General features: G+C 33.5%; 1 protein-coding gene across 2 annotated transcripts; it reads left to right on the forward strand.

Moving 5' to 3' along the window:
* Window positions 1-8,505: 8,505 nt before the first annotated feature.
* On the forward strand, window positions 8,506-20,880 carry LOC114307866 (AT-hook motif nuclear-localized protein 10). 2 transcript variants are annotated; one of them, XM_028253318.2, is made up of 6 exons: window positions 8,506-8,995; window positions 9,140-9,645; window positions 14,291-14,343; window positions 16,429-16,560; window positions 17,522-17,683; window positions 20,360-20,880. In XM_028253318.2, the coding sequence occupies exons 2-6, from the start codon at window positions 9,186-9,188 to the stop codon at window positions 20,591-20,593; spliced, it is 1,041 nt and encodes a 346-aa protein (XP_028109119.2). In that variant the 5' UTR covers window positions 8,506-8,995; window positions 9,140-9,185; the 3' UTR covers window positions 20,594-20,880. The 2 variants fall into 2 exon arrangements, with proteins under 2 accessions (XP_028109119.2, XP_028109120.2); XM_028253319.2 differs by lacking the exon at window positions 8,506-8,995 and having other exon boundaries at window positions 9,054-9,645.
* The last annotated feature ends 502 nt before the right edge of the window (window positions 20,881-21,382 follow it).

Genomic DNA, 21,382 nt, shown 5'->3' on the forward strand with positions numbered 1-21,382 from the left:
CTAACTCAATCTTATTAAAATATTAATTTCTTATTGTATTTGTTATTCTTTATTTTTTTATTAAATTGATGAGGTGTCGTCCAAACAATTCGTAAAAAATACAAAAAAATTGCCGTTGACCGGTTGACCGGCCGGTCGACCGATTAGACTAATTTTTGACCATTTTTCTTCTTCTGCTACAGGGACTCACGGAACATCCGATGGGATATCCGAGGGAAATCCGGGTGGATGACCGGTTTAAAGATTTTGGCCTAGTTTTCTAGAAAATATAATAAAAAATCATGTAGCTAATGAATAGTGCATCAACAAAGTTATTGAGGTACTATAGCAAATTTAACAAAAAGTTAATTTACAAAAAAGTTGTTGTGTCTGATGGAGGAATAATTTTGTGATTTACTAGCTATATTTTACCTTTTTTGTTATTTTGGTTATATAATACATGACATTTTGATAGTATTTGTAAAATTTCAAAATTGTCATTGATTACCTCAAATTAGACCTAATCTCTCTTTATACTCTCCAAACTCCAACCCTTCTATCCAGTTATTACCATCATCTCTTTCATTTAACTACAAGAAATTGTATTTTTGGCGACTAAATTTTCAGTCGCCAAAAGGTTTTTCCGACTAAACAGTTTGGTCACCAACTTGGTCACCAATTCCACAACTTTTGGCGACTAAATGTTTTTTAGTCGCCAATTTTGATCACCATAAGTGCATTTTATTGTAGTGTTTTTTTTATGCTCCTCTTGTCCGACCCTCGCCATGACTTTACCCATTCACCATTGCGGAACCATCCCCACCCCCTCTCTTTCTCTATATTTAATGATCGAACTTATATAATTTTTCTCATTCTCTATCCACTCTACCCTCTATAGCCCGTTTGACTGCCACTACCCAATTTTTGTTTTTTTTTTCTAGTATTCTCATTTTCCTTTCAGACCCTTTCTTCTGCATGGTCCGGATTGGACTGAATTGGAGTAAAACCAGGATCAATCCGTTATTTACAGTTCCTGAAAAATTGGAATCAATCCAATCCGTTTAAGTCATGGAACCAATTCGAACCAATCCATTTAAATACGGATTGAATCGGTTTAGGGCCACAGATTCACATAATTAAATAACAAATATATATATATATATATATGACACTTAAATTTCATAAAAATATAAACATAGCGCTATATTAGTTCCACAATAGCAACATGCCTTTCTATAATAGCGGTATACTGTTCTAAAATTTAAACAACCATAAGAAAATTGGTTTCACCATAAGTATTTAGACCATTACAAATTAAAATTAAAAACTAACAAACAAAAGTAATAAAAGAAGATTTTATGCGGGTTTAGGTTTGAGTTTATGTTTTACATGGAATAAGAGAAGATACTATGAGGGAGGATGTATAATAAAAACATAGATAATTTGTATACGGTCCGGATCGTTTCCAATCCGGAACCATGGAATTCAATTCGAAACCAATCCGTAGACTACGGATTTTTAATTCTTCAATCCAGAACCGAACCACGGATTCAAAAAATCAATCCAAACCTATCAAATTGGAGTAGACTGAGTCGGATTACGAATTTCATAAATTACTTGCTGAACCCTTTTCCTCCTTTGCCACAACTAATGTGCGACAACCACCACCTTCTCTTCTTTCCCCCTCCCATTTTTGACGTGTACTTCAAAACTAAGCTTTGTCTCACTATCATTATCTGTCTTGTTGTCTCAAAACTAAAGGGTGATTCCAGACCCGCCTACCACCTCCTTCAATAACCCAACTATACTAATAAATTAAAATTTGGGCTATCAAAGTATATCCATTAAAGCTCCCAAAACATGATGAATCAAGCAACCATATCAAATGTAAATTTGGTCAACCGTGTAGGCAAAATATGACTTGTATCAAGTGACAAATAAAGATTAATATATATATATATATAGAGAGAGAGAGAGAGAGATAGATAAAAATAACTCAGAAGATATTTTTTTCCTTTGCAAATTGGAGTATTTATTCATGGGTATGGGTGTAATCCAGTGGGATGCACACAAGCTTAATTACACACACATATATCATTAACATTTTGATTATTTAATTATTTTGGATAAAATAGATATATGATTCTTAAAACATGCGTTTGGTCTTTAAATTTTAATTTTATCAATTTAGTTCATACAACTTAAATTTGAATCAAATTGATTTAATTCAAACAAAATAATCTTCTCGTTTTGTGTAGTTGTACACTAGCATTCCGTTTCGTTTGAAATTGGGTTAATTTAACTCAAATTATAAATTTAAAAAAAAATTAGAGACTCAATTAACAAAATTTAAATTTGAAAAACATATACCTAAAAAACTTTGGATGCAAAATGTACTCTAAAAAATAGCATTCAATCACACTTTTATTTAAGAAAATATATGTAATTTATCTAATTATTTTTAAAAAAATTGTTAAATGTCCACCACATGAAGTATTTTGGGACAAAAGTCTAAGTTTTAATCTTTGTTGATCATAAGGACACAACACTTTGTGGTTCGTAAGTCCAAACATGTGGTGTCAAGAATAATTCTTAACATTTTTGTCATGTGCATATTTTGCGTTAAAAGCTTTAAAATGCTATAACTTGAGTTCTATAAATCCGTTTTTAATAAAATAAATTTTTTTGAAATCATTTTTATTTTATTTTTGTGCGTAGAGATCTTTAAAGCATGATCATTATTAAATATTGTGGGGAGATAATTTTGAAATACTCCTTCAATTCAAACAAGTCCTTGAAAGATTTTAAAACTCCAGTCGGTAGTGTCGGAATTAACACTCCAATGACTAAGTTAGCTTTTATTGAAAGAATAGTTTTTTTTTTTTTTAGTTTCTTTGGGCGCAAGTTTTGAGGACATCCCTTTATAGAGATTTTCCTCTTTTGTAGCTTAGGCTCTCATCATCACACTTATCAGGCCTATCACTCCATTGTACTCTTTAGAGAGGGACAACTTGGATTTGCCTGACATGGTCTGGCTAACTTATCCAATATACTCAGCTTAGTCGTGCGGCTCAGGTACCCTTAACTCGTCGTTCTCCTCATCCTACTTCTGTGTCTATTTGGCAATGACTTTGAGTTCAGTGAGCTTTGGCCTCGTTTGGCCCATCTAAGATGAGCTTGGTTGTACTCTGTTTGCCGTTTTAGTTTTATTTTTATTCGGCTCCCACAAATATAAAATTAACAAAAAAAAAACTGCATAGATAGATTTTTCAATCTTGTATTTCATTATTTGAGCGACGAAATTGCCTTTGACTGTTTTGGTTAGATATATCTTGGAAAAATATATGCCATAAAAAAATTCAAAGTGGATTACCAAGCATAAAATTATGGCTTGTTGAAATTTTAACACTATAAATGAATTTTTTGAGAGTATTTTCAGGTTTAAGATTTTTTAAAGGCATTAAAAATAGACAGATATATATATATATAAAATGGGGAGAGACACACACGGGGGGAAAAAAAAAACTTTTTAACTTGAAAATGGATAGATAAGCGTTGAAATTAGATAAAAATGACAGATGAGTTTTAAAAATAGATGGATAGGCATTATAAATGGACAAATTAGGCCTTGAAAATGAACATGTAGACTTTAAAAAAAGACTGGTATTTTTTTTCAAACCTATTCCCCATATTTGAATCTATCACCTATTATTTGAATCAATCTGGTGTTCTTATATTTTTAGGGACGAATTAAATTAACGATTTTTGTAGTGTGGGGCTTATGCTACCTTAATTTTTGATTTTTTAATTGTGATATATTTTATATTGAATTTTGAATCTTATTCCAAATAAAGATAATTGAAGACATTGTTATTCCATTTTAAGGCAAAACCGTTTTTTTGATAAAATATAAATTAGTTTGACAAAAATAAATGTCAAAAAATATTTTTAAATTTTTAAAAATTATTTCTACTCACCAAAGATAAAATTATATTAAAATGCTAAATCTTTTACATTTTTTATTTTTTTATTTTTTTACCAAATTAATTTTTAGTATGTGTTTGAATGATGATCATATAATGGATGGTTATTTTTGTTGATATTTTTTTATGGTTATCATATGTAATAGATGGTTGTATTTGTTGTTAACAAATATTTTTGAATGGTTATTAGGCTTTAATATATAATTGATATGTTTAATATATGAAATATCTTTATTTTTAAATTTTTTGATTTAATGAGTTGGTTTAATAATGATATTAAAATTGTCGTCATGTTTGACTTTTGAAAAAATAAAAACTAATTTAACAAAAATAAATATAAAAAAAATTATTTCTACCCTCCCAAAAGATAAAATTATATGAAAATGATGTGTTTTTAATTTTTGTTTTTACCAATTTAATTTTTAGTTTCTTGAAAAAGAAAACTGAAAATAGATTCTGAAAATCAAACCAAACAAAATTTTATAACAAAAAAAGTTCTAACCTTATCCATTAAAAAAAGGGCTATTATATTTCAAATAATATATAAGTTAACCAACACAAAATAAGTTGTATGACCATTTTATCCTTCAAATGGAGCAACAATGTCTTTAATTATCATTATTTGGAATGAGATTCAAAATTTAGGATTAAATGTATGTTAATTGAAATGTCAAGAACCAAAATAACATAAGGCCGAGTTTGGAAACTTGTAAAAAAGTCAAAAAGCCAAAAAGTTACTCAAAAAAGTTAAAAAGTTAACACTATTCACCAAAAGTCAACAATTACGGCTGCACAACTCTCAATTCAAATTTTTCCCTACAAATCAATTTTTACAATTTTTTATTACACATTTTTCCATAAAAAATCAAAAAGTTAACCCAAACATTCATATTTTTAACCTCAAATTTTTAGTCCAAAATGACAAAAAGTGCACTTATTTAGGACACCCCAAACAACCCTAAGTCTCAACCTATAGAGACTATTAGTGTAATTCATCTTATTTTTAAAATATCTATCATCATATCTAGGGCTATGCAAAATACCATTTAATTTGTTAAAACCATACCAATCCGCACCAATTTGTACCAATCATCCATTAACCACGGATTAAATTTTGAAATTTATAATTTGCTTTCAAAATTGCACCACTTTGCTCCGCTATAATTAATAAATAGCAACTTAGTAATTATATATATGAAAAATATTATGTAAGATTAATTTGTGTTATATGCATATGAAAAGTATTACGCAAATTAGTATTATATATTATGCAAATATTTGATAATTATTTAATAATACAATAATGTTCCGGACCCCCTTTCCCTCCTACCCCCTTTGACCCCTCTTAATATGATTGGCCAGTTTTTCTTTTTCTTTTTCTTTTTCTTTTTCTTTTTCTTTTTTTTCCTTCTCCTCCAATCACCACCCGCCACGTGTGTGTGGGGTGGTGGGGGTGGTGATTGGAGGGGGTCTCAATCATGACCCTTAATAATATTCATCAATCAACTAGCAAATTGAAACCACGCCCAAATCGTGATTTGATTATTTGTCAATCCGTCATCCACAAGTTGATTTATAATTTACTCTTAAACTATTCAAATTGAACCGCGCACATTTGTACCCATATTTGGACCTATTTGTTCTTATATTTTTAGCATGTCTACATATTTGAACTTATCTATAGTCAAGTGTTCCCATATTTGAATTTATCAATCTCTATTTTTTTATGTGTTATTTAAAAGTGATTTAAAAATATACATACATGTACCTAATAGGGTAATTACTAACTAGTCCCATCAAGTAGACTTAAATATGTTAAGTTCTATTGACTTTAGGTCCTACAAATTCTTTTATCTTCTCTTCTCTTATCTTCTCTCTTTAGCTCTTTTTTCACCATTTTTTCCAAAAAATCCACCATTTTTTCAAAAATTTCACACCACTCTTGTCTACCACCACTGTCATCGTCCATCCACTGGCACCACCATCGTCGTCACCATTTACCCACTACCACCACTGTCATCGTCTAGCCACTACTACTACCGTCATTATTCGGATACTGTTATTGTTCACCAACTATCTCTACCATTGCCGATCTATACACCATATCACCATCGTCGCCAATCTACACAACCACCATATCACCACCGCCTTCTTTGTTTTAGATAGTGAAATCGATACTAAATGACTTTAAACAATGGTGATTCTTCAAATTTCTTCCTCTCTCTCCCTTAAACTAATTCTGTTGAAAACTATTTTCATTTTCAAATTTATTTTTCAGTAATAAATTTATTAGTCTCTTTTGTTCTTTATGTGTGTGGAAGAAGTTGGTAGATTCTTGTGAGTGAGTGAATATGAGTAAAGATTGTGAATATTAATGAATAAATTTATAGTGATAAATTTATTAATCAGGACTTGTTAATAAATAAGTCTGGTCAATAGGATCGGCTCGTAAGTGCCACTATATAATATATGTCCCTACTTTTTAATTTAAAATTTTGTTCTAATTTTTTAATTGAAAAATGATTTAAAAGTGTACAAAGAGGTATATTTGTCTTTTTTTTAAATCATAGAGGCAATTCGTATTTTAAACAAATATTAAAGAATGCATTTATGATTTACCTAATTTTTTACAAAACACTCACACTTATACGAGCTTCACGCCTATGTGGGACCTACACGTATGTGAGTGTTTAGTAAAAATTTTAATAGAAAGTCCGTTTGGTTTAGTTTTAGAATTATGATTTGAGTGTGGAGTTATATTTTGAGTTTTGAAATTTTTGAGTCATGATTTGAAAAGAGAACTCTGTTTGGTTCCATTATGGAATTATGATTCCACCTTCATATTCCAACTCTTTGTTTGATTATAGTTTTCAAAGCCTTCATTTGGGAAGTGAGTTGGCTTTTTGATTTTTTTTTTGACTTTTTTAGCCTGGGCTAAAAAGTTTTGTTTATGAAGGACTTTTTGACTTTTTTGACTTTTTTTGTGAGAGAATAGTGTAATGATTATGGGTTTGATATGATGTTTTGTTTGTTGTGGTTAAAATAACATGTGTTTGTCTTTTGTGGCTAAAATAGCCACAAAAGCCCTTGCCAAACGGAGCCAAAATATGATTCTAAATCACATTTCAAAATACATTTGAATTTATGTTTGGTAATTAAAGAGTTTTTGAATTTTTAGGTCTACCCAGTCATTTGCCCAGATATCTTCTCAGACAATTTTTGAATTTTGGGTCTACTCGGTCATCTGCCTAGACATCCTCTCAGACGTCTGGCCGGTTGGCCAAAATAGAGTTTTTTTTTTTTTTGCAATTGCCACCTGTTATTTGAAATATATATATATATATATATTTGTTTTTGATATTTTTAAATATAGAAATTATTTTTTTAGACCAAAATGACAAATTATTTGGCCATTTATTTAAAATTAACAAAAAAAATTAAATAAAAATTAATTTGCCACAATAAGTTTTAAAAAATTAAAAAAAAAACATTTTTAAACAAAACAATTAAAAAAATTCAATCAAATATACAATCAAAAGTAATTTTAAAGCACTAGCTGAATATTTTTTTTGACAAAAAATAATATATTTATATTTTTTAATATTTTAAATAAAAAATATTTTCGAAATTTTTTGAATTTTTTAAATAAAATTTTTATTTTTTTCAATAATTAGTTTTTTAAATTGAATTTTAAAAAGAGTTTGGTTATAAGTTTTGAATAAAATTTTTAATAGAGTTTTGAGTTGTATGTTTGGTTATGAGTTATAAGTTTTAGAAACTCTTTTTGAAAATTCATAACTAAACAACTTTTCTTATTTCAAAACTCTTTTCAAAACTCATAATCAAACAAATTTTATCTTTTCAAATCATGATTCAACTCATAAATTCAAAATACAACTTCATTCTTAAATCATGATTCTAAATCTAAACCAAACGCTACCAAAATTTGTTTTATTATAAGTTTTGAAAATAGTTTTGGAATGATTTGTAATTTTTTTTTAATTTTTTTAATTGATTGATGTATAGAATGTGAGAAAATGTGAGAGGAGAGATGTGAGAGAAAAAGTGATTGATGAAATTAATAATAATAATAGTGAAAAGAAAAAAAAGAGTTTTGAAAGTAATCTTAAATTGTATTTTAAAAATATGTTTGTTTAACATGTTGCATTTAAATTATGATTTAAAAATAGAGCTGGGTTTTGAAAAACAAACCAAAGCCTACCATTTTTCATATCATTTATGGGGTGCTTTGAAAAGTTGATTAAAAACTGATCTTTTGATTTTTTTATTTTTTTATGTGTAAAAAATATGAGAGGTAATATAATTCAAAATAAATTAAAAGTTAAAAATTAATTTTTAGCTAACTTTCCAAATTGTCCCTATGTAGTATTTTTGCTATACTAGATAAGTTGGCTAGCAATTTTGAATTTATTTAGTATATGTAACAAACTGTAATTAATGTATGGAGCAAAGTGATATTGTGAGCCATATTTTAGGATTAAAATGCAATTTATGTTAAAAGTTGCCACTTTAAATAAATACAAAAAATAGTACACCTCAGATATCTCTCTCACACACACATATTTATTTATTTGGTAACCCTCACGAATGCTCCCCCATCGTTTTCACTCAAACCCTAATTTGCATTTTTTTTAAATCTCCGTCTGCTCTATTCCCCAAACCACTGTTGTTTCTCAAAATTTTCTTTTTCCTTTTTTTTAATTTCTCGGTAAAAAAAAAATAAAATCCATTTTTAATTATTTTTCGAACCCCAAATTGAAAATTCTGAAAAATAAAAAATAAAAAATAAAAAATCGAAGCGAATTTTTGTAACTGAATTTCGAGGAGAAACTTGAAGCTAAACGAAATTCATATCAACAGATCATTTTTCTCCAAAAAATTCCAAGCTTTTTAGCAAGATCTCGGCTTAATTTTCGAAAAAAAGTTTTCTTTTTTTGTTTTGTTTTTTTTTTTGTTTTTCTCTGCAAATTAGGGTTCGTGTCCATCTGTTCTTTCATCTTCTTCTTGATCAGGTTTCGGTTACTCATTCTGTTAGTTTTTTATTACATTAATTCTACCCAAAAAAAAAAAAAATTTGTTAGAATTTCAGGATAATCTTTTGTTAGATTTGGTTTTGAATTTTAATTTTTTTTTTTTTTTTGTAATTTGCTGTTTAGGGTTTTGGGGTTTGTAAAAGCTTGATTAGGGTTTATGTTATGAACAATGTCGACTCTCGATTCGTACGGTGTTGGTGTTGATGGTGGTGCTCAAACTTCTCAAGGTGGCTCGGCTGGCTTGATGTCGAACATGCGCTTAGCTTTCAGCGCCGACGGCGCCACGGTCTACAAGCCTGTGATGCCACCAACGCCGCCACATTCGGCTACGCCCACACCCATCTATCAAGCAGGCGGCGATAGATCTGCCGTGGCGGCTGACGCGCCGCTGAGCATTGGCGGCGCCGTCGCCGGAGAACAGAGCAAGAGGAAGCGAGGAAGGCCTAGGAAGTACGCTCTTGATGGTACTATAGTTCCTGCTTTAAGGTCTCCCCCGGCGGCTCTGCCGGAGCCGGCTTTGCAGTCGGGCGGGTTCTCGACTCCCGCTTCGGTGGCTACATCGCCGCCTGGGAAGAAGCCGAGGGGCCGACCACCTGGAACCGGGCGGAAACATCAAGGTGCTGCTATGGGTAAGCATCAGAGTCCTCTTGATTCATATGTGTGTGTGTGTGTGTCTGTGTGTGTGTGTCTGTGTGTGTGTTTGGGTTTGGGGTTGTGTTTGTGTTTGGATTTATGTTTTTTAAATTGTTTATTTTAATGTGGCTGTCAGGTCTGATCTTTATCTTTTATGTTACTTTCATTTCTAAACTATATAATATGTGCAGGAACATAGATATAATATAACGCATTCCCATTTAGAAAAATGAAGAATAGTTTTTTATACTTTTTGGGACATTAATATAACCAGTGTTCATCTGTTTGTTTGTTGATTTATTTTTAATCTGAAGGAAGGGAGGATATATATATATATATATATATGTGAGGAGATGGAAGGATGTGTCTCTAGAAGAGGGAGTGAAGGCATATATTAGTTTATTTTTCAGCAACCTGGGTGATCTGAAAGTAGTATTATATTCTATGATTCAATGACGGCTATGTCTTTGGGCCCCGTTTGTTTTGGAGTGTAGAGGGTGGGATGGGATTAGGATGGAGGTGGGGCCCATTTAGTGTTGTGTTTGTTTATAGAGTTGAGGAAGGGATTCGGATGGAGAAGGGGATTAAGATAGAGGTTGAAAGGGAGATTGAGATGGAGGAGGTAATGATGGAGTTGGAGGTGGTATTAGAAAATAGTGAGTGGACTAGAAATTTTTTTATTTTTTATATGTTGGGGCATTTTTTTTTTAACATTAATGTTTAATTTTTTTTATATTTTTTTATTATTTTATATAAAAATAATTTAACAATTCTTACACTAACAACTATCATTAAAACAAATATAATTTTACTTTCCCTCACTAACAATCTCCTCATTGTTAATCTCCTCACTATGAATCTCTTCCATTCTATCTCTGAAAATAAACAGAGTTTTGGGGAAATTTTATGATCACTGTCAAACTGTAAATTGCTATTTTACGAGCTATTTATTTATTTATTTTATTTGCCAAAGTTGAGTTCTTTAAGTACAAGTTGTTTTGAACTTATTTTTTTAACCATTTTGTTTTGTGATTATTGAAGTCATGTTGAAAGAATTTGAGTTTGGTTAAAAAACCTTGTTTTTTTACTATATGGCCTGTTCAATGTTAGAAAAAGATTGCCAAGGTCTCAAAGTTGCCTATCTCATTTATTTGGATTTGTTTTTTTTTTTTGCCTTGGGCACAAAGTTGTTAACTTGTCATATTCTTTCTTTCTTTCTTTCTTTTCCTTTCATTTCTTTTTGTTTGTTTGTTTGTTTCTTCCAATTTTGATCTCATATAAGGAGTTTGTTGTTTGGAAAAGAAAAAAAGACTTGTAATGATAACTCTGATTTAATAACCAGAATGAAATTTATTTTGGGATTGATTATTCATTGTTACATGCCTCAGACAAGATCTCTTATTGACGGTGTTGTTGACTATTTTAATCGTGGTTGTATTTTTCATCTGTTTAGAGGATTTTTTTTATTTTATAAATAAGCAAACTTTATTAAAGTATCAAGTCGATACAAAGAATACAACAAACCTACCAACTAATAGCAAATATAAACGAAAACAACACTAATAACAAAAAGCAACTAAATTAAATCCTCTACAAAATCAACAAAGGTCAAAACATCCGGGTCCACTGATAAGAATAACCAACTATGCAACACAATGAACAAACGCCTTTCCAACCATGCCAGCGAACTAATCTTTCCCAAAAACACTGGCCTATTACGCCCCAACCAAATGAGCCACAATAAAAGCCTTCTGACGGCGCTTCCTAACCCTTCCCCCAGCCCAACTTAGTAACACCGCCCACATTGTCCTGGATTGAGCCCAAGCCAAACTGAAGATAGCATCCAAAGACGTGACGCAACTGGACAGCAAATCAGCAAGTGATCCACCGTTTCCGCATCCTTACAACACGTGCTACACCATTTTACTAAAATATGCCAATGACCAACCAAATTATCAATCGTCAGAATATGCCCTAATGCTGTTGTCCACACAAAAAAAGTAACTTTGGACGGACAACCCACTACCCAAACAGTCTTCCATGGGAACGGCATCCCATCCCTTCTTGAAAACGAATGGTAAAAAAAAGACACAGAAAATATCCTTTTGGACTTTGACCCATCCCACCTCAAAGAATCCTCCCCAACCCCCCCAAACCGAAGTCCATACAAAAAGCCTAACAAATCCAGCAATTGGCCCACCTCCCAATCCTGCACATCCCGATGCAACCCAACATTCCACACCACTACTTAGCCTTGAATCTGAGCATAAGATGCTACCGTCACGTCTCGATCAATCACAAGACGAAAAATCAACAGGAACATCACCTCCAAAGCCATCTCACCACACCACCTATCCCTCCAAAATTGAACTCGTTCCCCCACCCCAACCCTAAAACTAATCCTTTTCATAAACTCCGCCCATGCGACTATGTAACCTCTCCAATACTCCAATCCCCCTATCCCAAACCATATTTATCCCCCACCCTCCACAACTGCTCCCTCTCTACCCCAAATCGCCATAACCACTTACCCAGAAGGGCCAAATTGAACGAAATCAAACTCCGAATCTCCAAATCCCCCATCATTTTAGGAGAACAAATTTGATCCCATGCGACTAAATGGTAATAAAAAGACTCATAACCACCACCCCATAAGAAATCACTCTGTAACTTCTTTAACCGCTTAGCAACAGACACAAGGATGACATGAACAGACATAAAATAAGTCGGTATTCTCGAGAGCACACTCTTTATCAGAGCCACTCACCCTCCTTTCGAAAGGTATTGGAGCTTCCAGCCGGCTAGACGACGCTGCACCTTGCCCACCATCCCATCCTATACCCCTTTCGCCTTATATAAAGCACCCAAAGGTAACCCCAAATAAGTTGTGGGCAATGTGGCCACCTTGCACCCCCAAAAATGGCAGCCAATATCGATATACACGCCACTACACCGACCGGAATCATCTCGGATCTCCCCAAATTCATGCGAAACCGTCTCAAAGCATAAAAAAACACACCTCAAATAACCAATCTGAGCCTCCTCCGCTCCACAAAAAATAAGGGCATCATCTGCATAAAACAAATGAAACACCACCAAGCTAGTATTCTGCGCCATCCCACCTTGAAACCTGTCAACAAACCTTTCTGAACCGCCCTGGATAACGAACGGCCCAAAGCCTTCATAATCAAGATAAACAATAACAGAGATAAAGGATCTCCCTGCCACAAACCTTTATAAGTCAGGAAAAAACCTGCTAGCGTCCCATTCACACGGACAGACATTCGAAAAGTAGTTATACAAAACGGAATCCACCTCCTCCACACCATCCCAAACCCCTATCATTTCCAACATATATATCAAGAGCCTCCAGTTCACATTATCATATGCCTTTTCAATATCCAACTTGCAAATAATCCCTGGATGTCCTTGTCGAATCCGCGAATCAACACACTCATTAGCTGCCAAGACAGCATCCAAAATCTGACGACCACCCACAAAGGCATTCTGGGACTCTGACACCACCCCCTCCAAAACCTCTCGCAATCTGTTAGCTAAGACTTTAGCCAAAAGCTTGTACACACTCCCTAACAAACTAATGGGTCGAAAGTCCCTAATATCCTTCGCCCTTCCTTTTTTTGGAATTAAGGCTATGAAAGTAGCATTAAGACTCTTCTCGAACTGTCCTGTTTGATAAAATTGAGCAAACATAACCAACACATCTATCTTCACAACTCCCCAACACAACTGAAAGAAAAGCATAGTATAACCATCAAGCCCCGGCGCTTTGTCCCCAGACATCTTCTAGAAAGCCCCTAAAACCTCCTCCTCTGAAAATGGCCGTTCCAACATCTGCCTATCCGCCTCTAAAATAGCATCGAACTGAACACCATCCAACCCCGGCTGCCAAGTTCCTCCTTCCCCCCGAAATAGGCGCTGATAGAAACTCACGATGCCATCCCTCACCTCTTCCTCCGACAATAACACCACACCATTGACCCGCATCTTCCCAATTTGATTCACCCGACGATTAGCGTTTGCCATACGATGAATTTTTTTGGTATTTCGATCCCCCTCTTTCAGCCACAAACATCTGGATCTCTGTCGGTAACTAACCTCCTCCATGTGAGCCACATGACCAAAGTCCTTCCTTGCCCCTTCCCAGGCCGCCAAATCCTCCTCGGACAAGCTACCCTCAAGCTCCTTCTCATCTAACCCCTGCAGCACTGCCAAAATATTTGTCTTCTAAGTCTCCAACCAACCAAAAACCTCCTTGTTCCACCTCCGCAAATCAGACTTAAGAAGCTTTAATTTCTAAGCCAACCTACTATTAGGATCTCCCATCATGGAGTAATGTTTAGAGTATTTAGTTTGATAGGAAAACAAGAATTCATGTTTGAATATGTCATGTTAATTTTCTAATGTTTCTTCATCAGCTAATTGCTCAAAAAAAATATAAATAAATAAATAAATAAAAACATTCTTAAATTTTATTCTACATGCATTAAATTTGTACTCCTGCACAAACCAAAAAATTTCCTTTGTTGATAAGGTATTCCATATTAAAGATTGGTCTTTATATTGCTGCTGCATTCAAGTAATATTAATATTCTGCAGACCTAATTGGATATTATTTTGCAGGATCACCAGGGGTTGGGTTTACGCCACATATCATCACAGTAAAAGCTGGAGAGGTGGTTATTGATCTTTTGCTTTCCCCTTCACTGTTCATGGATTTTTTTTCTTAATTTATAGTGGAAGTTGGTTTTTAAAAGGGAAGGAAAATAGAAAGTTGATAATCATGCAACTGGATCTAAGACTAATTTTTATAGTTTCATTACATAGAAATCAATTATTCATAGAAACTACGAGTGTAGAATTTTTATCAGTCCCTTGTTTGGTTTCATGATTAGTTGCGGTTGCAAGTATGATTTCTCATCCTCTCCATGACAGGTTACAAATAGCAATTGAAGTCCACAATTTATGATGTGAACTCATAATTGTGTGCATATACATTCTGTAGTTCCTGAATTAGTAACTTGGATAGGTTCTTTAATCTTCAATGTGCTCCTAGCCATGGCCCATGACGTGTTAGGGGAGTCCATTACTCTCTTCTTCTTCCCTTTTTTGGGATCATTGTTATTAAATATCTGTCTAACAGTCAGGTGAACAAAGTTTGCATAAATGCATATTTGGCAATCTTATTATTTTCCTCATGTAATAAATGCGACTATGATATGATCAGGGCACAGAGGAGGTATTTACATATGATTTAGAAAAAGCTTATAATATTGTGTCTATAGATATAATATGATCAGGGCTGGAATCGTAGTCCTTTTGGGACTAGAAGTTCTTCCTGTCTATACAAAGTTATGTAATCCATGTATTTCAATGTACATTATGTTTTAGAGAATTTTATTAGGCTTTTGAAGCTCTATTGATTGTGTGATGTGTCCCTAACCGTAGGTGTGATGTCTATAGAATCTAGTTGTCCTCCTATAATTTTTCTTCATTTTTAAAGGGTGGGCCTTGGGGCAACGATAAGGTTGCGTTGTGACTTGGGCTACATGTGTCCAAAACATGGAAATTGCCTCTTCACTTGCGGAGGTAAGGCTGCGTACATTTGACACTCTTCCTAGACAATGCATTGGCGGGAGCTTAATGCATTGGACTGCCCCTCTTCTTCTTTTTTTTCTTTATTCTTCTTTCACTTCTCTGTTCTAGCTTTCCCAAAATTTGAAATTCACTTTTTCACTTTTAAAACCTATTGTACAAGCCTATTCAATTCACATGCAGGAACATCCCCTGAACATTGCCAAATTCCATTTCTGCATGTCCAAATCTTTCCTTTTTGTTTCTACATACCTAATAGCTCATCTACATTTACCACAAGAACCTAGATCTAATCACTGCTAAATAGAGCCCACCCTTGCTGCCCTGGGGCTCACTGCCTGTAGGAGAGTGTTCCAATACCGTCACTCACATTCTGTACACATTTTAAATCTGTAAGGACCAGAAAATTTGCTGAAAACTAGGAACTGAGAACACTGCAATTTAGTTTTGAATAGGATGCACCACTAAAATTTCTAAAAATATTCTTATGCATACAAATTGGTTTTGAATGGCAGTCCCTATTTTTATCAACCTATTCTATCTAAAATGGATGTGAGATTTGGGCACATTAGTCTGATGAAAAGGGGTAAAGTGTTATTTGTTTGGTTTTGTTGCTGCTGCTATCTCACTCAATGATAAAATTGTCAAGGAGGCAAGAAAGCATAGATGCCAAGAATTTAAGGGACAACATATGGCTGTGTAGAGTTGAATGACATTTGAAGGATTCATCTAGCCAACTCAAAATTGTTGCATTAGGATTTTATTGAGATGAGTTGAGTAGAAGATGAGTGTTTAATAGTTGAATTAAAATTATGTAAAGTGTTATTGTCCTTTTAGGCAACGATGCGCATGTGGAGATGCTTTATTCTCAACAATTCATTTATGACGATTCCCTTTTATAGTGTAAACTGGATATTTTTTCTTTCATTCCTGTAAGTAACCGTGAATTATTCTCAAGTGCTGACACATGGAGCCATTATCTTATATGTGGAAATGCATTGATCAAGTGTTGATCATATTTTTATGTCAGACTTTGCTTTATTACTTAATGATTGTATTTCAAAACTACTCGTATTATAACTCTGCAATTTTGTTTTTTACATTACACTTTATGATTACAAAATGTCAAATCACTAATTTAGAATTTATTTTTTTATGCTTTTCAGGATGTATCTTCCAAAATAATGTCATTTTCTCAAAATAGCACAGGCGCTATCTGCATTCTGTCAGCAAATGGTGCCATATCGAATGTAACTCTTCGTCAAGCGGCAACATCTGGTGGAACTGTTACTTATGAGGTGATAATCTTATACTTCTGTCTATGGTAGTTTTGCTTATGGATTATGACCCACATGGAAGCATCATTTGCTCAAATATAAGATGGCTTTCTATTGCAAAGGCTCATAGTCCTAAATGTAGTGTATGACAGCTTTAAACTGTAATCATTTCCTTGTGCTTTAGGTAGCATCTGAAAACATGCCAATGGTTATGCATTATTGACAAAATTATGATATATGTTGTGATTATAAAATTAGTTTTGAGATCACATTTTAAAATCCTAAACAGCCATAGTTTTAACCACTCTTAAGCTATGATCAGACCATTCACATGTTTTGAGAAAACATGATGGTTTCATTTGAACTTTTGGTGTAAATCTATGTAAGTTATTTCGATCTCGATACATTGATAAAATTTATTTTTTTCTTTTGATCTTCTTTTCCTTTTGCTTCTGTAAATTCCTATATTTAAACTGTTGTTTCATTTCACCGCCATGGAGGAGCCACCTGTCCTATTGGACGTTGTCGAGCCATGTCAATGTAAAATGATAGTCATCGCTGTGTTTTCTCTGTTCTCATAAATTTGACGAAATTTAAACTTTATAAAATTGGTTCTTCTCCTGTGACATAAGCATTGAAATCATTGGAATGTATTTGACACCGAAGGGCAATGTTAGATTCAACATAGCTCCTTTGTATAAAAATGAAAGCAAATAAAAGTTTTATTTTTTTATCACTGTTTTACTAGAATCATTTGACAGAGGATTACCTGTGGATACTGTTAAAGGTTTTTCTTATGATATGATAAACTATGAACACAAGTCTCTTGTTTGTAGTATCGTGGCAACAAAATTCTTTCATATATTGCTCATTAAATTAAATCCAATGCAAATAAGTGGCAGAAGATTATTGTTGCTCTAGAGACTATTTGTGCTGGTGTATATTTGTTGACCATCTTAAATCATACAAGATACTTATGCAGGGACGCTTTGAGATCCTTTCTCTTTCTGGTTCATATATGCTCTTAGATAGTGGTGGTCAGCGCAGCAGAACTGGTGGGTTAAGTGTGTTGTTGGCGGGGCCAGATGGCCGTGTCTTAGGTGGTGGTGTAGCAGGGCTTCTAACTGCGGCTGCTCCAGTGCAGGTTCGTTTTCCTTTGAATAAATTATGTTTTTTTTTTCTCACTTCCCAAGCCATGTTACTTGTCTTACAATTCAATCCATCTAATAGCTATGAACCGTCCTTGTTGGGATCCAGTAAGATGTTACAAAGATGGCACTCTCTTGGAATTTCTTGGATTCTCTTCCTTGGACCTGACCTTTTTAACTGATTCTTAAGAAAGGGGATTTGATATCTGAACTCAGAATTCAGATGCCTTTTCCATTTTGATCCTCTCTTTTTTTCATCATCTTCAGCATGTCCTATGTATTCAAAAGTTTTTGTTCCAAACATGACAAAATTACCAGCTGAACTGCTGTTAGTAATCAAAAGGTTACAATCTGCAATTTTATAACAATTGACAGATGTATGGACTGTAATCTAATCTTCCAGAGATCAGTCAATTTGATTCTCACTTGCAGACACAGGACTAGGCCTGCAAATGAACTAAGCTCAAGCTCTAGTTCAAGGCCTGTTAATTTAATGAGCCGAGTTTGAGCAACTACAGGCTTGGCTTGGTTTTGTGAACTTGGCTTTGTTGAATATTTATGTAATTTCATGCCTGCTGCTCATCTGCATTAAGATCCTGCTTGGTTTTGGAGAATTCAAAGCAATATGGCATCAAGGCTTCAACTACTTTTTCGAACTCTTAGAACTCCTCTGAAATAATTATTGAGAGCAATGTTTTAAAACCTGGACCAGTTCATCATAACGGAAAAAGGTACATTCAACTGTCGGGGTCAATCGCAATCAAACCATGACATCATAATTATCTCATAAAAATATAGGTATTAAGATACATTCATTTAAATTAGTTTTATATTTTAAAAAATATATTTACATAATTATATCTAATAAATATATATATTTTTTTTTTATTTTTTCAACGCCGGTTTCTTGAACTGGCTACTGGATTCTGGATGGTCTGTTCAACCGATGGTTTCACCAGTTTAACAAATATAACGCTGGTTTTCAAACTAAAGTGGGTTCAAGGATTTATCCGGACCAGAGCCTAGACTGGTAGTTAATCGGTTGAACTGGCCAGTCTGGTCCGGTTATTAAAACATTGATCAAGAGCACAGCTGGCTCCGTTTCTCTCCGTGTGTCAATTTATCAACTCAATCAAAGTCCACATATGAGGAATCTCCCTCTCCTCTCCCTCTCTTCTTTCTTTGAATTTCTCGTCTTTCTAGCAAAATATTTCTTAACAGCAACATGATTCTTTAGCTTTTCTGTATATTTTTCATTTTGTTCAACTTATCCGGTTTGTAATGTGGTTCTTATTCTGATGCGAGGACCCAATCTGTGTTTTAAGGTTTTAGATATTTTTATCATTTGTCCAAGATTTCACAGATTCAAAACAGGGTGTTCTTTCCTTATATGCTCTTTCTAAATCCATGATCTGGGATCCTTAATTGCTAATGGTTAAGTTTTTTCTTTTTTCTTGTTTTTGTTTTTAGTTTTTCGTTATGACATAGTGCTGACTGTTTGCTCCAACTTTAAATAAAGCTTATGATCCCCTCTTATCTTCATTTTTATCTCAAAATTGAGTTGAGCCAAGCCAGCCTAGCATGAATAAGTTTGGACAAGTTTATGACGAGTTTGAACGAAGTTTGAGCTTGGTCCCGAGACAGCCAAGCTAAAAACGAACTTCCCTTGTGTAAAACCTTCTCAGGCTCTTGTACAGATTTCATGAAATAATCACAGAATGATTCTATCTCTCTAGGATGGTCCAATATCTGATGCAGGCAAGATTTTTAGAAATATTATTTTTTTTTTATTTTGAAATTAATATTTGGTTAACATTATTCTAATTTAGTATATTAGTTAGCTTCCTGATTTGAAATGATTTAGTCCTTTTATTTAAGTAGTTTTGATTGTAGTTCCTATTTTGTTAGTTTCTTGTTTTACAATAATGAGGGTTATTATGAATAATGACTCTTAGCTTAGCCTTAATGCAAGACATTTTTTGGAGAATTAATGTGTGTGTTTGGTTTGAGTTTTTTGGATTTAGTTTTTTAAAAACTGAGTTTTTTGTTTTTTGTATTTTTTTGTTTTTAGTGAATATTTTTAACATTTTAAGCATTTTTTTTTATTTTTTTAGATGCACCTTACTTAGATGTATCTAAAAAGTAAAAAATTTGTGAAAAAATATTTTAAAAAATTAATAAATACATAAAAATACAAAAAATATACTGAATTCTCGTTTTTTTTTTTTTGTATTTTTGATATTTTGTGAATTTTTAAAAGATTTTCTTCCCAAAAATTATACTTTTTATGTGTATTTATGTTAGGTGTGTCTAAAAATTAAAAAAATTGCTTAAAATATTAAAAAAATTCAGTAAAAATAAAATAAAAAAACCCGGAAAACAAGAAAGTAGAATTTTCTGAAAAGTGTTTTTGGAAAATAAAAAACAATACAATTTCGAGTTTATACTCTTCTTTCCAACATTATGTACTTTTTGCGAATCAACCATTGTTGAGCCTTTGTTCCCTATATCCCCTGTTGAATCTAGAGAAGGATCTAGTTTCAGGCATTCAGTCTTGAATGAATGGACCAAAAAATCGTTACCATACTCTTATCAATTACGGGTTCCTTACTGCATCAATTTCACATTTGGTCAAAAATTAGAACTAAGACTGATTTCTGGTGCTGTTGCAGGTAGTTGTCGGTTGTTTCATTGCAGGTCAGGATTTAAATTCACCAAACCAAGCCACTCCCGTAGCTGGTCCACCAAAGCTCAGCGGCCATGGAGCATCAGGAGCTGGAAGTCCAGCATCGCGTGGGACCATGAGTGAATCCTCTGGTGGGCCCGGAAGCCCTCTTAACCAGAGTACTGGAGCATGCAATAATAATAGCAATCTGCAAGGCTTGAACAACTTGTCTTGGAAATAAGACTGATGACCAATAAAATGGCTTTGCTCTCTTCGAGGCTAATTCTGTGGATGTGCTGTGCTAACCTCCAACAATCCAAATGTTAGGAAGCTGATGTGTAACTTGTGACCGGCTTATGTGTAATGCATATTTGCTTCTGGGAAAAGACCATATGAGCACTGCAATTGTGCAAAAACTAAAAACCTATTCCCATCTCCCCCTTATGAGGCACCCTTTAGTGACTAAACTACATAAAAATAGTTGGATATTGTGTTTTAGATGGTTCTAAAAATTAACGTTTAGTGTTATTCTTCCGTTGCATGTGGCTGTGTGTTGTCTTGTTGATCCTGAAAGGTTTGTAGCTGTTCATATGCTTTCTGAATTTGATCATCAGAGTTTGCTTTTTGCTGAGTTTTTTATAGATCAGGTTGATTTGTTGGTTGGTTGGATTGTTTTTACCATCCAAGTGGATGGCATCTCAGGTGATGACAACTTGAATTGCTTGGTTGTATTGTATGTTTGTTTCTCTGAGCTTTGATGATGTGATCACCATACACTGAGCTTGCGTCCTCAGTTCAGTAATTCTTTTGAAGTCAATTACTGGTTTTTTCCTGGTAATTGCCTAGTGCTTGTAGAATTGAGTCTGCCATGCTTAGGAACTGAATGTGCATTGAAATGGTGATTTTTTTTTCTTTGTTCTATTTTTTGGGCTGTGTTGGTTTGGTTGGCTTTTTCTTTTTTTTTTTTTGGAAGGGTGGTTATGTCTAGGGTTTGCCAAAAAACTGTTAAGCCAAGCCAACTTAACATGTG

The sequence above is a fragment of the Camellia sinensis genome, chromosome 4 (assembly GCF_055761805.1).
Source record: "Camellia sinensis isolate YWXY chromosome 4, ASM5576180v1, whole genome shotgun sequence".
Lineage (NCBI taxonomy): Eukaryota > Viridiplantae > Streptophyta > Magnoliopsida > Ericales > Theaceae > Camellia > Camellia sinensis.

Bases quoted from the DNA above. Each gene is read 5' to 3' on its own strand.
- LOC114307866 (XM_028253318.2), top strand. From the start codon at position 9,186: ATGTCGACTCTCGATTCGTACGGTGTTGGTGTTGATGGTGGTGCTCAA. The intron at 9,646-14,290 runs GTAAGCATCAGA...ATTATTTTGCAG, and splicing joins ACATCAAGGTGCTGCTATGG to GATCACCAGGGGTTGGGTTT. The intron at 17,684-20,359 runs GTTCGTTTTCCT...GTGCTGTTGCAG, and splicing joins CTGCGGCTGCTCCAGTGCAG to GTAGTTGTCGGTTGTTTCAT.